This window comes from Cibotium barometz, chromosome 20 (genome assembly GCF_041138505.1).
Source record: "Cibotium barometz isolate CiBa-2024 chromosome 20, ASM4113850v1, whole genome shotgun sequence".
Taxonomy (NCBI): domain Eukaryota; kingdom Viridiplantae; phylum Streptophyta; class Polypodiopsida; order Cyatheales; family Cibotiaceae; genus Cibotium; species Cibotium barometz.
Genome location: NC_141065.1, coordinates 56965519 through 56981375, shown reverse-complemented (window position 1 = coordinate 56981375; position 15857 = coordinate 56965519). Strand labels below are relative to the sequence as shown.

The 15857-nt window shown below is 37.7% G+C and overlaps 1 protein-coding gene across 2 annotated transcripts; it reads right to left on the bottom strand.

Annotated features, from left to right (window-relative positions):
- Window positions 1-438: 438 nt before the first annotated feature.
- LOC147628072 (uncharacterized) lies at window positions 439-2846 on the bottom strand. 2 transcript variants are annotated; one of them, XM_086815209.1, is made up of 3 exons: window positions 1654-2846; window positions 1390-1450; window positions 439-1264 (listed from the first exon to the last, which is right to left on the bottom strand). In XM_086815209.1, the coding sequence occupies exons 1-2, from the start codon at window positions 2825-2827 to the stop codon at window positions 1404-1406; spliced, it is 1221 nt and encodes a 406-aa protein (XP_086671335.1). In that variant the 5' UTR covers window positions 2828-2846; the 3' UTR covers window positions 439-1264; window positions 1390-1403. The 2 variants fall into 2 exon arrangements, with proteins under 2 accessions (XP_086671335.1, XP_086671336.1); XM_086815210.1 differs by lacking the exon at window positions 439-1264 and having other exon boundaries at window positions 1389-1450.
- Window positions 2847-15857: the final 13011 nt, after the last annotated feature.

Here is a 15857-nt window from a genome sequence, read left to right as displayed (position 1 = left end):
CATAGGTGCAAAGACAGATGGCAGCCACTCTAGGCGCCTACATGGCAAGCCATCATACACAGCTGGCTGCCTACATGGTAAGTGGAGAGAGAGAGAGAGAGAGAAATCAAAACTAACCTGCATTTTGCCAGGGGCAAAATTTAAAGAACTTCTCTAAAGTTTGTTTCTTCCTGCAAAACAAGACACCCACAGATAGCTTTCACATGAAAATTTTTACATTTTGATGTTTTCTTTTTGCTCATCTCAAAAAGACAACCTGCACACACATCATTTATAAGCATAACATATTTTGCAAATGAATTCAAATATATAACTTTAAAATTCATTGAATAACATTTCTTTATTTCTCGAAAGAATGTCATAAGTCTAGCTCCGGAACCCTCTGATACAATGAAACAAACTAGAGAATACCTAGCAGCTACAGGTGCACTAGGGCCAGAGTCAGACTACCCTCCCGTCCAAACCGCCATCCAACAGCACTACCAAGCTAGGGTTAAGCATTTTGGGGCAAGCATCTGCAAAGACCATGGCGTCACATCCTTGTCATGACTCTGAGCTACGTCTATGATGTATGTGAGCGACCAAACAACCATTGACAAATCCAATGTCATTAGGCATGAGAAGTAAATGCCAAACTCTGGCCACGACGAAACATCTATTTTCATTACATGATTGCATTTGCATTAAACATTATAATCTGGATAGACACTACCCTATGGGTAAGAACTCCAGAAATATGTGTATGCGCACATAATCCTCTCCACCAACACTGCTTAAACGTCCTATTCAGCCATACACATGTAAAAAATATAGCACCTCTCCTAGTAGCGAAATTCCAACTACACACATGGTCCCTGGTCACCGGATTCTGACTAGACGGTGATTCTCTCCTTCGTTGAAGGTTTTTGACCGACTAAGACGCAGCTACAACAAAACCTTTCGCAAAGACAAGATGTACAGCCACAGTATGGTTGTGCAATTCGAGGGAGGCGTTGAGAAATAATGTGTGCAATCTCACAAGGCACATAGGGTCACTTTCTTTATGATGCACACACAATTGTATGGTTGAGAAAATCTAAATAGATAATTTAAAGATGGTCAATACACCATAACTGTAGGCAAGTCTTGACAAGAGCTCGAAAAATTGTGAAAGGCTGAACTCACATTGGGATTCAATTATCAGAACCTGAGCATTCATCACAAGTGTTGAGAAAACTAACAGCAAATATTAACACACTCACTCTTCACTTGACTCTCTGTTTTCCTGCCAAGTAACAAAGCCACACAAAACACACTCAAGGTGATGAGTTTGGTACTCTGCTAAAATCCATAACTGGAAAAAATAATTATTATATGATGTACCCACGAGAGATTGATGCACTCACATACCTGGTGGTGCGCTTTCAGCCACTGAGCAGTCTTGAGAACGACAAAATAAGATCATCATCATCTGGAGACACACCATCATGTATTACCAAATTTTTGCATATCGAAATGCTCCACAAATCGAAAGACGAATTGCTCGCTAGAAAAGAACAACAGGACACCTAATCTTCTATCCATGTCATAAGGGATAATTGCTTTGAGAGCTGCTTCAACGAGAAAATAATACGGCAAAGTCGAATAATACAGTGGTTGATAGAGGGGCCTTACCTGGTAGGCTTTTAGGAATAAAGGAGTGCAGTAACTGGGATTTGGGAGATATGAGATCCACGTAAGCCCTCTTAAAGGCATCTTGAATTTGCGGGTACTTGCGTGAGCTCTTTCCAAGGTCATTGGATGGATTGAGGGGATCTTCGACCGCCAGGAGGTATGGATATGAGCGATTATGGAACCCTTTGTGCTCTATGATTGGGCAGTAGCCGCATGCATGGAGCTCCGGTTGCTTGGAAAAGAAGAAGCCCTTTCCAGGGAAGACTTCTGCCTCGCGGCAAGAAATCCCATACCTCTCTGACTTGAAACATGTGCCATAGAAGTGTAAAAACCCAACGAGACGCAGAGCTAGGTCAGCCGAGTCATCTGCCGGATGCAAGTGAATATCTGCAAGGTGCAAGAATGTCTTGAGCATGACAAAGAGCATGTAGGGGCGGATGCCTCCATGATGAAACAGCTTATTTAGCCCCTTTTCGTCCAAGAAAGTCTTCAGCAGCATATAGAGAGGGCCCATGGCGGGGAGCTCAATCAGGGAGTCCCTCATCATTTGGACAGCCTTCAGTTCTGTGGGAGGAGGGCCCATACGGTTGTTGCATTCGACACGCACGTCGAAATAAAGCATGCTCTGCTGCTCACAGAAGCGGACAATGGGAACCCTAGCATTGCGGAGTACCTCAAGAGAGGCGAAACGGCCCCTCCAAGTGTAGAGGAGATGCTGGGCCAGGGTATCAAGCGCAGAGAGGGAGTCGCTACAACCTGAGTTGAGGATGAGGAGGTCTATATCACTGGAAGGGAGGAAAAGGCCAGAAGCAGAAGAACCATACATATGTACCTGGCAAGAAGGCCAAAGGAGGTGGGCGGAGCGACGGAAGCGAGAGGCTGCGGATTTGCGCATGCGCTGCTGCGAGGGGGCGTGCTCTTGGAAGCGTTGGTAGAAAAGATGGATTTGAGAGTGGAGAAGATGGAGCCTGCCGCAGCGGACGATGCTGTGGATGGCATGCTCGTCCCAGCTCCAAAGCGGCGTCACCTCATAGCACATCTCCGAGCATGTGTGACAAAGACGCGTGAAGCCTTCGTCCGCCACCGTTATCGCACAGCAATAGTGAGCGGCAGCAGCTGCTTCTTCTTCGTCGACGTCCGGCATTGCTGCTGCTGCAGGTGCACACGATTGCATAACGATTTTTAGAACTTTCCACCTCGAAAAGGGAATTTAAATCAAAAGGGGAAATTTTAGAGAGAGGAATGTGGAAGAGAGAGAGTTGCATTAGGGGAATTGTTCTTGAGGGCGTTTTGGTTACGGTCCACCTCATTTCTAAATTTCAAAGTTAATTCATAATTTATAAGACTTGATTTATCAAAAGGCAATTTTTAGTCCTTAAAATTACAAAAAGTATTAGAATAAGGCCCCAAAATGTTTTTTTTGGTGGCTGATTAATTAATTAGCCTGGGAAAATGTGTTTGAGGGCTCATTTTAAAGGTTGTAATGTAAACGTTTTGGAAATAAAGTATCATGGAATCTCCGTTTTTAGTATCTTCTGCATGTGTCACGAGTGGCCATACAAGCATTTTCCTTGATTGCATTACAACTAATGTATTTTGTATCACATCCTGCACTGAGCACCTCCCGATCGACAAAATCACAGTTCAATTCTTGTTTGGAGGGCTTGCAGGCTTCCATCAACTGTGTCTCTCTCTCTCTCTCTCTCTCAAAACAACGGTTTAGGAAGGTTGTTTCATCTGCTGCTTTACGCGATTGGAGGGATTTCATGAAACCACAATTGGAGTGGGAGGGGGTTGTGTAGATTGATAGAGGAAGAGGAAGTGGAAGAGGAGGGAGGGTAGTAGGTGATTAGAGGAGGAGGAGGAGGAGAGTGTTCGTGTAGGAAGTGGAAAAGGAGGGAGGGTAGCAGGCGATTAGAGGAGGAGGAGAGTGTTTGTGTAGGAGGCATCCGGGCTACTTGCAATCCAAAACCTTATAATTATAAGGTTTGCAAATAGCACATTGGGCCCATTTCGTTATTATATACCACACTAATAAAAGTTGTCAATATACCACACTAATAGAAGAATATACAATTCAAAGACTTTATCAAAGATTTTTGGATGCATGCTTTGATATTACATTTAATATGAGTGAAGAACCCTTGGAAATGAGAAGTTTACCTTTAAAAATAAAAGAAAATATTGGAGTTAGAAGAACATAGTAGAAAAGATAATTTAGAAGATGCAGGGCTGATTTTTGTCGGCTGTTTTACCCCATTTTCAGCATTTTGCCCGTTTTTGAAGGGTGAAAATATATTCTGGCCATCAAAAAATACACTAAAAAGTGAAAAAAAATCAAAAATACAAAAGAATCGAAAATTTTGATGAGCACCCTTGCCCGTCAAAAATTAACACTGAGAAGATGTGTACTTGAAAGGATTTCAGACATTAGATATTCCCCAAGATTTAAGCCTTTAGTACAACTAAGGTCTTTAATGTTGAATATTGTACATGAAAGTGATATGGAATAGACTCCTCATAGTTTCTAAATTCTTTCCTTCTCCCCTAAAACTTTAATAGTAAAACTTTGATCCCATCTCCCTCTCTTTTATTCACCTTTCCTACATAGATCTCTTACTCCATTGCCTTTAGCTCTCTATCCATGCTTAAATACTTTCTACTTACTTCTAAGCCCCTTTCTTCACAAGTAAAGCACGAAAACTCAGAGCCCAATACTCCTACAAATAGACATGGTTGTAAGTATTGTCTTTGATCTGACAACTTTTTCTCTTCTTCATGGCTGGCTACATTTTGCATGGTTCTTGCTTGGTCTGATTTATTTCAAACACATGTACTGGTTGATATTCTTGTAGAAGTGCATCCCCGATCTTGTGGTAATGGAAGCTTGAGAGCCTATTAATATTTGCAATCCAATATAGACCAACTAGGGCTTTGGTCACTCTCAATTCTTCTAATTTCTCTCTATTTATGGTTGTTGTTGTAAGGTTCCTCTCTCCATCTTTTGAGATGTAAAGGTGTAAAAACCTCCCCTTTAGTCTCTGTAATCATCCCCTAATTCAAAATACAAGAAAACATTATTTTCTCTTGTTTTTAGCCTAGAGAGAGATAATACAAATTTGAGATATTTTGGATACAAAGTTTCTCCTAATATCTAAGATGCATTCCCCTAAAACAGAAGTTTAAAAAGAATTTTCCAATGTGCATTAGAAATTAACTGAATATGTGTATTGGAGACTAAGGCCTAAGGGTCCACATTTTCAGAAATTTTTGATTAAGGTCCAAATAAGGTTCTAAAGGGCCAATAGGATTAATCCAAGTGTTGGGATGACAAAAATACAAAGAATAAAATAAAATACCCCAAAAATGAGTAAATGCTCACATAAGATGAAGAGTTGACCAAGTATTGGGTTTATTAGTTTATTAGTAAAAAAATCAATTTTTGGCACCTTAGTAATAAGGAGGGAGATATCTCATGAAGGAGGCACCTTTTTTTCATCATTACCTTGCATTTTTAATTTAAAAAATGAGATATTTTTATCTCTCCTCTCTCCTCCTACAAACTGGATCAAAAAGTGAGCTAAACTGGTCCACCAAAATGGATCAAATTGAAGCTGGAAGCCTCTAGATCCCAGTTGTGGACTTGGTTAGTGGCTTCCCTCACCTATAAATAGACCCTCATTCCTTTGTATTTTCATCTTTGTGTATTTACATGCCAGTATTATCTTCATTTTAGTGTAATTTTATTATCCCTCTATTTTGCCTCTACTTTGGGAAGCTTTGGAGCTTCACAAATCTACATCCTCTCTTGGATATTACCCTCCCCATCTTGGTGGCCAAGTTTGCCTTGTGGGTTTCACTTCTTTTTAAAAGAATCAAGCCAAAAATCAAGGGTAAGCCTTAATCCATGGTATTTTTCTATCTTTCTCAATGATAATCTTCTTCCCAACTCCTCTAATGCTTGGAAAGCTTTTTAATCAATGGCTTTTTCTTGAAATCAAGCTTTTTAATGATTCATAATGTTTAATTGGTTTAATGCTAATCTTTATGCTTAAATTTAATATTTTTGATTAGTAAATCTCTCTTTTGAAAGATTAATCATCTTTATGGTTGGATTCTTGTTAGAAGGATGTATCTTAATGATAATCTCATTATCTTAATCAAAACTCTAGGCTTGATAAGATAGAGAAGAAGATTAAATATTTTTATGATTTTAATCTAGTTAAAAATGATGATTAATTCTTTTAAGCTTGTTTATGATTAAGAAAAATCATATTAATTCATTTTAAGATAGAAAGAGAGTTATGCTAACATTTTGTAAGTATTTTCATGGATATTTTAAGAATAATCATAAGGTTTAAATATAATTATGTTTATAATTACGCTATGTATACATAATAAAATTTTAGTTTAAAAGAGGAGTTCCTACCACATTTTAATTATGAGTATTTATTTAAGATTAGAAAATTGAACATTCTTTATTTAAGATTAGAAAATTGAACATTCTCTGAAATTGCAGCAAAGCTATGGTAAAATTTTCCAGAAAAAAAAAGATGAATCTTATTTTATGCATAAATTTAATAAAGCAAAAAGAGGAATTCTCATCATATTCTAGGCATAGATATTTTTATGCTAAAAGAATGATTTTTGTCATATTTATGGAAAATACTTTTATAGTATTTATGCATAATTGTTTAAATAGAGAAAAGAGAAATTTTTGTTATATTTATCTTTTTATATGTACATGCATAAATAAATTTTATGCTAAAAGTGGAGTTTTGAACATTATTCGATAGTTAAAAAAATAACGAAGGTTATGCACAAATATTATAGAATCATTCAATTTATGAGAATTATGGAAATAATTCATTTAGATAAATGGATTAGTATTTATACTAAAAGAGTAAATATGGGTATAATTGATTTTGTAAATCCCATGAATCTTTTATTCAAAAAGAAGAATATTAAGCATATTTTATTTTGAAAAATTTGAGAATGGATGTGAATGGATGTAAGAATGATGTGAATGGATGTGAGTGGATGTGAGTGGATGTAAGAATGATGTGAATGGATGTGAGTGGATATAGGAATGATGTGAATGGATGAGAATGGATATAGGAATGATGTGAGTGGATGTAGGAATGATGTGAATGGATGTGAATGGATGTAGGAATGATGTGAATGGATGTGAATGGATGTAGGATGATGTGAATGGATGAGAATGGATGTAGGATGATGTGAATGAATGTGAATGGATGTGAATGATGTGAATGGATGTGAATGATGTGAATGGATGAGAATGGATGTGAATGGATGAGAATGGATGTAAGAATGATGTGAATGGATGTAGGAATATTGTGAATGGATGTAGGATGATGTGAATGGATGTAATATGATATGAATGGATGGAGGAATGATGTGAATGGATGTAGGATGATGTGAATGGATGTGATATGATGTGAATGGATTATTTTATGTCAAGAATGCTGGGGAAGCATTTTGACTATCTTGTCAAGTAAGGTCGTAGGACCTAAGTGAAAAGATTGCAATAGCTGATGGAGAATCAATGAAGGACTTCTCGCGTGGCAAGATCGCGACAGCGGCCGAGGTCTTGACCAGCCTCGGTTTGATTAAAATGGTGAGCTTCAGGTACGATGGATGAGGGACCAAGGAAGCGACCTATGAGTGAAGTGCTAGGTGACCTGCGAAGGAGCCTAGAGGGTGCTGACCATACGGTGCTCGAGCTCTGGGTCACCTAGGATACCCACGCGTGCGTCGAGGAAGAAAATAAGTTGGAGTTGTTTTCTGAGCACGGGCATGGATCTGGTTAATTGGCCTTGCTGGTCTTCAACGGAGGAGTTCATGGCTCTTTTACATGGATCTTGTTGTTTGATCTAGCTAATCTTCAACAGAGATTCCATATAGATTTATGTGATTATATTCCTAGGTACTATGGGCTAGGGACTATTGAAAAGGCCCCTATGTGAGCAGGTGGTGAGCGTTCTAGTTTTGCCAATGATGCCATAGGTACGCCGAGGAAGAAATGATTGGAAATTGGACTGGGAAATGAAATACTGAGGATCCTGATGGGAAACACCGAGGTTTCGTTCCAACTCTGTTTTAAAAACAGCTGAATTTAGCTGAATTTAGCTGAATTGGACTGGGAAATGAAATAATGAGGATCCTGATGGGAAACACTGAGGTTTCGTTCCAACTCTGTTTTAAAAACAGCTGAATTTAGCTGAATTTGTGAAAAAAGCAATTTTATATTGGGTGCGTAAGTGGTATGTCTATTTTGTAATTTGCTTGAGTGCCGCCTAGGGGGCCTGGGAACTCTTCTCCCTGGTACCCGGGACAAAACATAACCAAATTTTTATAATGGATCCTATCAATACAGTGGTTGGGCGGTTGGCTTAACCCATGGGATTGGATGGGGTTAGGCTGGACTGATGGATTCCTATATTAAAATTCAATTTTGTTCAAGTTATGATAGTTGAAGTAAATCACAGATAATCCTTGTTCTATGGAAAAGAATCAACGGTTGTGCCTCTTAACGGGGAAAAAAGCGTTGGTCTCTCTGATCCAAGTGCAAGCTCCTCCCTTGATCCGACCATGTGACCTGCCGCCGCCGCCCCGCTGCGGGTTTGGTCGGAATGCAAAAGGGTAATTAAGGCTCTTGACTACGTTAGAATAAATTTTCTTGGAGGAATCGCCTATGCCTTCTAGGCGAGAGAAGTTTTTCCTTGTTCGGTTTTAGAAGAAGTGAGGGATTAGTCTCTTGTCCGGACATTCATGGGCGAGGCCCCGAGTGGGAAGCTATGCCCTGCACAAGAGGTTGCTACTTCTGCAGCTAGATCCCCGGATTCCGGTTCGTGGAGGTGGCACGGGTCTTTCAGTTGCATATGGATATGACACGTAGAGGAACATTGTTTTTCTAGCAGAGTGATAACATGGGAGTTATTTGAAGGAGCAATGTGACATTGTGCTTGTTGGTATCAAGGTCTAGTTGAGCAGCTTGTGCTCTGCATTTCTCCTCTGTCCATCTCTACTTTGCACCCTATTACTAAAGGATTTTTCCATCTCCATTTTGCACCCTATCAGCAAAGGATTGGGTCTTCTTCTTCTATCTAAACATCCCATGTCAGGAACTTGAAATAAAAGATAAATTTTAAGAAAACTTTGCTTTTCTTTGTGTGTGTATGTTTTTGTTTTTGTCAAAGCATCTACTCAATAGTCATTTTTGTGTTCAATTTGAGGTCTCCATTGAATGTGATTCAACATAAATAGGTATTTATGCTCAATTAGAAAGGGAATCTCAATAAGGCAACTAGCAAAATCAACTTTAATTTTTTGGGGTATTTTCTTTTTCTAGATGTTTAATTTTTAGTTAGTTGGATATGAGATCAAACTGCTCTAAAATATTGTAATATATATGGATCATCTCTAAAGAATAATATTAGAACAACAAAAAGGGATCAAGACATATATCTTTTCTTGGTCTCCCTTTTGAAGACCCTTCTTGCTATATACATTTTGAAATCCTTTATCACCATCATTCATTTGAATTTTCTTTGCAATTACCATGTGCCTAAGTTTATATCATTTTGATGTTGTACTTATTTTAAACTTATAGTTTTTCCTGTTTCCATTTTCAAAGAAATTAACAAGTATTACACAATTGTTTTTATACATCTTATGCAAAATTAATTTCAACACATCCTAACCATTAGAATTTAACATTTCTTCTACTAAAATATTAGGTAACTTTGATTTGAAGCGGTGTGTATAGTTTTTATCAACAAGTTATGTTAGACCCCACTAGCTTTTTTTCCTCCAAAGGCACTAAGGATAAACACACTCTCTCTCTCTCTCTCTCTCTCTCTCTCTCTCTCTCTCTCTCTCTCTCTCTATTATATATATATATGTATGTATGTATATATGTATATATATATACATACATATATATATATATATGTATGTATGTATACATGTATGTATATATGTATGTATGTATATATGTATTATGTATATATATATATATATATATATACATACATATATATATACATACATATATACATACATATATATATACATGTGTATGTATACATGTATGTATATATGTATGTATATATATATGTATGTATATATGTATGTATGTATATATGTATGTATATATATATGTATGTATATATATATATATATATATATATATATATATATACATAATACATATATACATACATGTATACATACATACATATACATACATACATACATATATATATATAGACATATATATATATATATATCTAGTTGTATCTTTGTCCCTCTGCCTCTCTCTTTCTTTATGTATGTGTGTGTACGCCCACCATGAAGACCTTGGATTATTTTATAAGAACAAGCTATAATCCAACACGGGGCCTTCCATTTAAGCAACATTAGTGTAACCAACATAAGGCAAAGCATCAAAAAAAGGTTAAAACATGCTTGAAGACCACTAGTTTCATGAGAATGCAATGCTTTTTATGGCATAAAGTTTTGCTTATGGATTAACCAATTGCTAATAAATAGATTCAAAGAACGTAATTTTTTGTGTAAAATATTAGATCAAGAGGAGGAGATGCAAAAGATTTTCATTTTAAATTTCTTTTACAAGACATTTTACTGCCTAGAAGAAAAGCATAGTGAGGAAAGAGAGTATTTTCCCTCTCTCTCATGATTACCTCTCTTTCACATATACATACACACACAAAGACCTCTGTCTCTCTCTCTCTCTCTCTCTCTCTCTCTCTCTCTCTCTCTCTCTCTTATTTTAATATATATGAATATTACACACACACAAAGCTCTCTCTCTCTCTCTCAACACACACACACACACATGGATGCACACGTGTTGAAGTCTAGGGGAAGACTAAATTTTTTTTTGAAGCATTATAACCTACACTATTTACATTGTGGCATCTCACTCTCTCTCTCTCTCTCTCTCTCTCTCTCTCTCTTATGTGTGTGTACTTAATTTAAGAAGACCATGATGCACATTTCTAAGCACTTTGAATGTAAATTGCACAAATATCTTTTGTGACTTCTAAACATGCTAGAAAAAAAAGTTCCAAACATTTGAAGAGCTTCCCATTAATAATTCCAAAGGTAAATTGGCCAAGTTTGAAGGTTTTCTCACTATCAATTTATTTTTTAAAAGGTAAATTGCAAAATTGGAAGGTGGGATTACACTAAACCTAGGTTTTTAAGTTGCTTGTAAAACATATATACCTTAATACACTTAAACAAGAAACCTTTAGAGAGCCTCACCTTCAAATGTTCGTGGACTCTATTGAGACTGTAGACTAAAACTATTCATGGGCATTTAAAAAATGCAACTCATGTGGCACAAGGTGTTAGCTAAGGTGTCTCTTCTTGCACACACGTTCCTCTCGAGTATCCCCTATTCACTTCAGCACCCACCCCCGAGAGAGAGAGAGAGAGAGAGAGAGAGAGAGAGAGAGAGAGAGAGAGAGAGAGAGAGAGAGAGAGAGAGAGAGAGAGAGAGAGAGAGAGAGAGAGATGTTTGCATTAAATCCACGTGCCTTTTAAAACAATGAAAAAATCTTCCATATTTATCCAGTGTAAAATATCCTCTTGAAAAATCACAATACTATTTAGGTGAGTGCTCATGAAAAAGTGGCCTTTAGTGTATTTGTCATCAGCTGGAATTCCAAAATCCTAGCTAGATTTCAAGCTTGGCTTGGAGAAAACTGGCAAATATTTAGACATTTTGGTCTCAAAACTAGCAAATCCTTCAAATTTTAGCAAAACAAATGAGAGATTTACAACCTTTTTTCCATTGGTTGGAAAAATGTTTTTTGTGAGCACTGATTTGGGTATCCTATAGGTACCTTGGTTAGGATTCCCATCTTCCCTTCCAAAGGTTTTGAGCCCTTCATGTGAATATTTTTATTTTTTATGATTCTATTGTAGGAAGTACTACTCTCTTTAATTAAGCAGTCTGTTACTTGTCAATAGAAGGCCTAATAGAAATCATTTAATGGTCCATTTTTATAATTGTACATCCACTATGTACTATGTTAGCTTCATTCTCATGGAAAAATATAAGTGTTGGAAGAAGAACTAGGTTAGTATGTTACTAAATTATTGAGATCCACAAAAGGCTAAGTTTTAGGCAGCCAATTGTAAGGAAGAATAGTGTACCTTCCAAATATCAAGCTTGGGAGGGAGCACAATAAAGGTTTTATCATAAATTACAACCTATATATGTAGCTTTGAGCACATTCATCTTTCGAACGTGAGTGTGGGCTATTGGGAAGCATTGCGTACATCTGGCCATTTTTGTACTTGCCCATGGCTTGTTGATGTTGTTTCTGTATGTGACTCTACTCCCTATGCCTTGTCATCGCTACAATACTTGGCTAATGTTGAATGCTCTTGTCTTGCTAGTTGGATGGCCTCACCTTGTTGCTCGCCGGTGCACAACATTTATTCCAATGGCCCTACCAAAGCGGGCCCCTTGTTAAGGGGTGATTCCCTTGGTTTTTCAACGACCCCTCCTTAAGGGGTTGTTCTGGCCAAAGGTTGCTCGAGGGACCCAAGAAATGCGCATCGTTAGAGTGACCAAATTCAAAAACTTTTATGTGCGTTTCTCAGAGCCCCTTGACCTTGCTCGGTGTGATGATGGTATGTTGGTTGGCTATTGGTTGGATGGCCGGCATGGCCTTTCTTCTAGCGGCCCCCTTCTGATACATGTAAGGGGTGTTGCCAATCCCTTCTTTCTTCCAACGACCCCCCATCTTAAGGGGTTGTTCCCTTTGTTCCCACCAAAGATCTCTCAAGGGACGTGAGAAACATGCATCATTGGAGGGACCCTGAGAGCCCCTTGACGACTACTCTGCATCACTTGAGTACCTTGCTTTAAGCAAACATAGCAGTTTGACCAACTTCAAAACCTCTGACCCTCACCATTGCTTTAGTAAATGTATAGAATCTTTTTGACCCTCCCTTAGTGATTGCTTTCAAGATACTTGACCAACATTACCACAACTTACTCCACATTCTACCCTACAATATCATCGTCATAGTGTTTTGTCGACCCTCTTGCACCACCCGATGATACCTCCTCCTTGGCCCTAGTAATGAATTCTTCATGTTCACTTTAGTTTATTACAATAGATTTACCTGCAAACTACTAAAAAGATGTAGGGGAGAAGAGAGCTTGAGCTTGTCCATAATGTGAACACGCTAAGAGGAGTGGGTAGATGTGGACTAGTCGGTGTAGTCTAGCTGTAGAATCTTTGGCAAAGATATGTCGGTGCCATCTACCAAACCCGCCAGTGATGTAAATGTCGAACACTCATGCAGGCGCCTTGTGAGTGCCAGCTCATGTTGAGCTTGATAGCTCAACACTGCCCCTCAAGCTCAACTCTAGCTCATGAACTCCAAGCATATCTCAAAATCTATGGAGCTTCTCAGCTCCCATTAGGAATTTTTTGGACCCAAAAAGGGCCTCCTAAGGATTCCTAATTTTAAGGGATTAGAGCTTAAAAAGCTGGGCTTAAGGGAGACAAAGACTATGATGACCCCTATTTTTTTCCTTGCCACATCAGCCATACCCCCCTAGTTTCACTTTTTAAAGGGAATATTCTCATACTCTCTCTTACTTTTTGTTGACTTTTCTCATACTTTCTTACTTTTTGAATTTTTTATCTTCACTCTCTACAAATTGAATCTTTCTTGTCAGTTTGAAATCTCTTTCCTCATTAACTCCCACCATATCTCCCTTCCATATTAGCAAAACATTCTCGTATTTAGGTGGGCCCCAAAAAGTGAAAATTTTTAATTTTGCAATTTTTTACATTTTGAGGTGGAAAAACACCACCCAACCAATATGTATGATGAAAATATTTTTTTCCCTCCAAAAAGCTTGTAATTCAAGGGTCACATCAGAAGCCTATCAGGAGCCAGTACATCCATAATTAACTAACTGTTAGGTCCCCACAACCCCATAAACATAACTATCAGGAACCACTACATCCATGAGATCCCGAAATTATGGGGACCCCAAATTTTTTTTGAAATTTTTCTCATAAATGCAATTTATTGATGAAAAACTCCATGTTAGTATATTTGTATATCAAAAATATCATTTTCTACTCAGAAAAATGGATTTGTGTTAAACCTCCAACAGCAAACCGCCAATAGCAAAGTTTTAACAGTCTCTCTCACTCACTCACTCACTCACTCACTTACTCTCTCTCTCTCTCTCTCTCTCTCCCTTTGAGGACCTCTCTGCTTTAGTTTCTTCCTCTACTTAGCTATGGATCTTTTGCAAGCTGTGTGTAGCCCCTTGTGAAGCTAGAAAATAGAAGGTTGATTTACACATTCGTATTCCTGAAGAGTATGGCAGCTCTAAAAAAACCCATCCTACTGATGCATAATCTGTGTTGCCTCCCTCTCCCTCTCATTGTATTTCTCTCCCTCACTATTTTTCTCTTCCTTACAACCCTCACCATCATTAAGTAACCTTCGTTGCTCTCTAATGGCTTCTTCCAATGGTCCCAGCTATACTCTGAAGGAAACCCTGGATAGGGTTTGTAAAGATTTATACAAGAAAACGGGCGGAGATGCTACATAACATCTCAGAATCACGACAGAGGCCCACAATATTTGGATGAAGATGCTAGCAGATGAGCCTATTTATTTTGGAGATTTGTATATGTGGAACATGAAGATTGGAAGCGCTATCGGACTTAGCAAAGTTACGGGTATACTGTCGAAGAGATGAAGGAGCCCCTAAGAGAGGAGTTAAAGAATAGAGTAGCCCAAAAAGCATATAGGTGTAGGAACCATAGGTAGTTATGGTATGTTATCAATTTTAAACAATGTTTGATTGCACTAGTCCTTTTATAAGTACGTAGTTTAATATGTAACTACCTTTTTTTGGAATAAAGTGGTCTTAACTATAGATTGCCTTGTCTTTTGTATTAATTGCCTTGGTAAATTTTTGGTTTGTTGTTATTTTGATTAATTATGTTTGCTGTATGTTTTGAATAACAGTTATGATACAAGAGTTATATTTGGGAGGTGTATGTGAATGAACTTGGTTTTATCTGTGATTGAAAGTGGTATTTTTGATCCTAAGGATGTAATGTCATCATGTTCTTATCCCTCTCACTCCCTCTCGCTCCCTCTCTCCCTCTTCCTCTCAAATAATTAGGCCATGATCTCAATCATAATTGAAAAATTATTGACTTTAATAAATTTGCATTTTTCATTGCTTCTTAATATCTAGTATGCAAGGCATAGTAGATATCTTGACTAGAATGAAATTATCTTGTATATATAATTCTTTACACTTTACCTTGTTAATTATACTCACATGCAATGATATGCCGTCACATGCAAAGGCTTAAAATGACATACAATCACATGAAAAGGCATGCAGTGACATGCAACACTATGCAAAGGGCATGGAGTACCATGCAATGACATGCACATGTAATAACATCCAAATGCAATGCCATGCCATGCAATGTAATGTATAGTAATGGCACATACATGCATTAACATGCAGCATCTAATGACATGAAACACTATGCAAAGGGTATGGAGTACCATGCAATGACATGCACATGTAATAACATCCAGATGTAATGCCATGTCATGCCATGCGCAATGCAATGTATAGTTATGGCATATACATACATTGATATGCAATTGGATAATAAAGGTATATAATGACATGCAACATTATGCAAAGAGAATGGAGTACCATGCAATGACATGCACATGTAATAACATTTAGATACAATGCCATGCCATGCCATGCTATGCAATGAAATGTATTGTAATGGCACATACATGGATTGACATGCAATTAGATAATAATAAAGGCATACAATGACAAGAAACACTATGCAAAGGTCATGGAGTACCATGCAATGACATGCACATAAATATAAATATAACATCCAGATGAAATGACATGCCTGCCATGCTATGCAATGCAATGTAATGGCACATACATGCATTGACATGTAATTGAATAATAAAGGCATGTAATGACATGCAAATGTAAAAATATAAATTTAGAAAGTAAACTCAAATGCAATGCTATGCAAATTGTGAAGATGAGGGAGAGAGAGAGAGAAACAAGGTGAAAGAGAGACATGGGCCAAAGTGAGGGAAGAAGA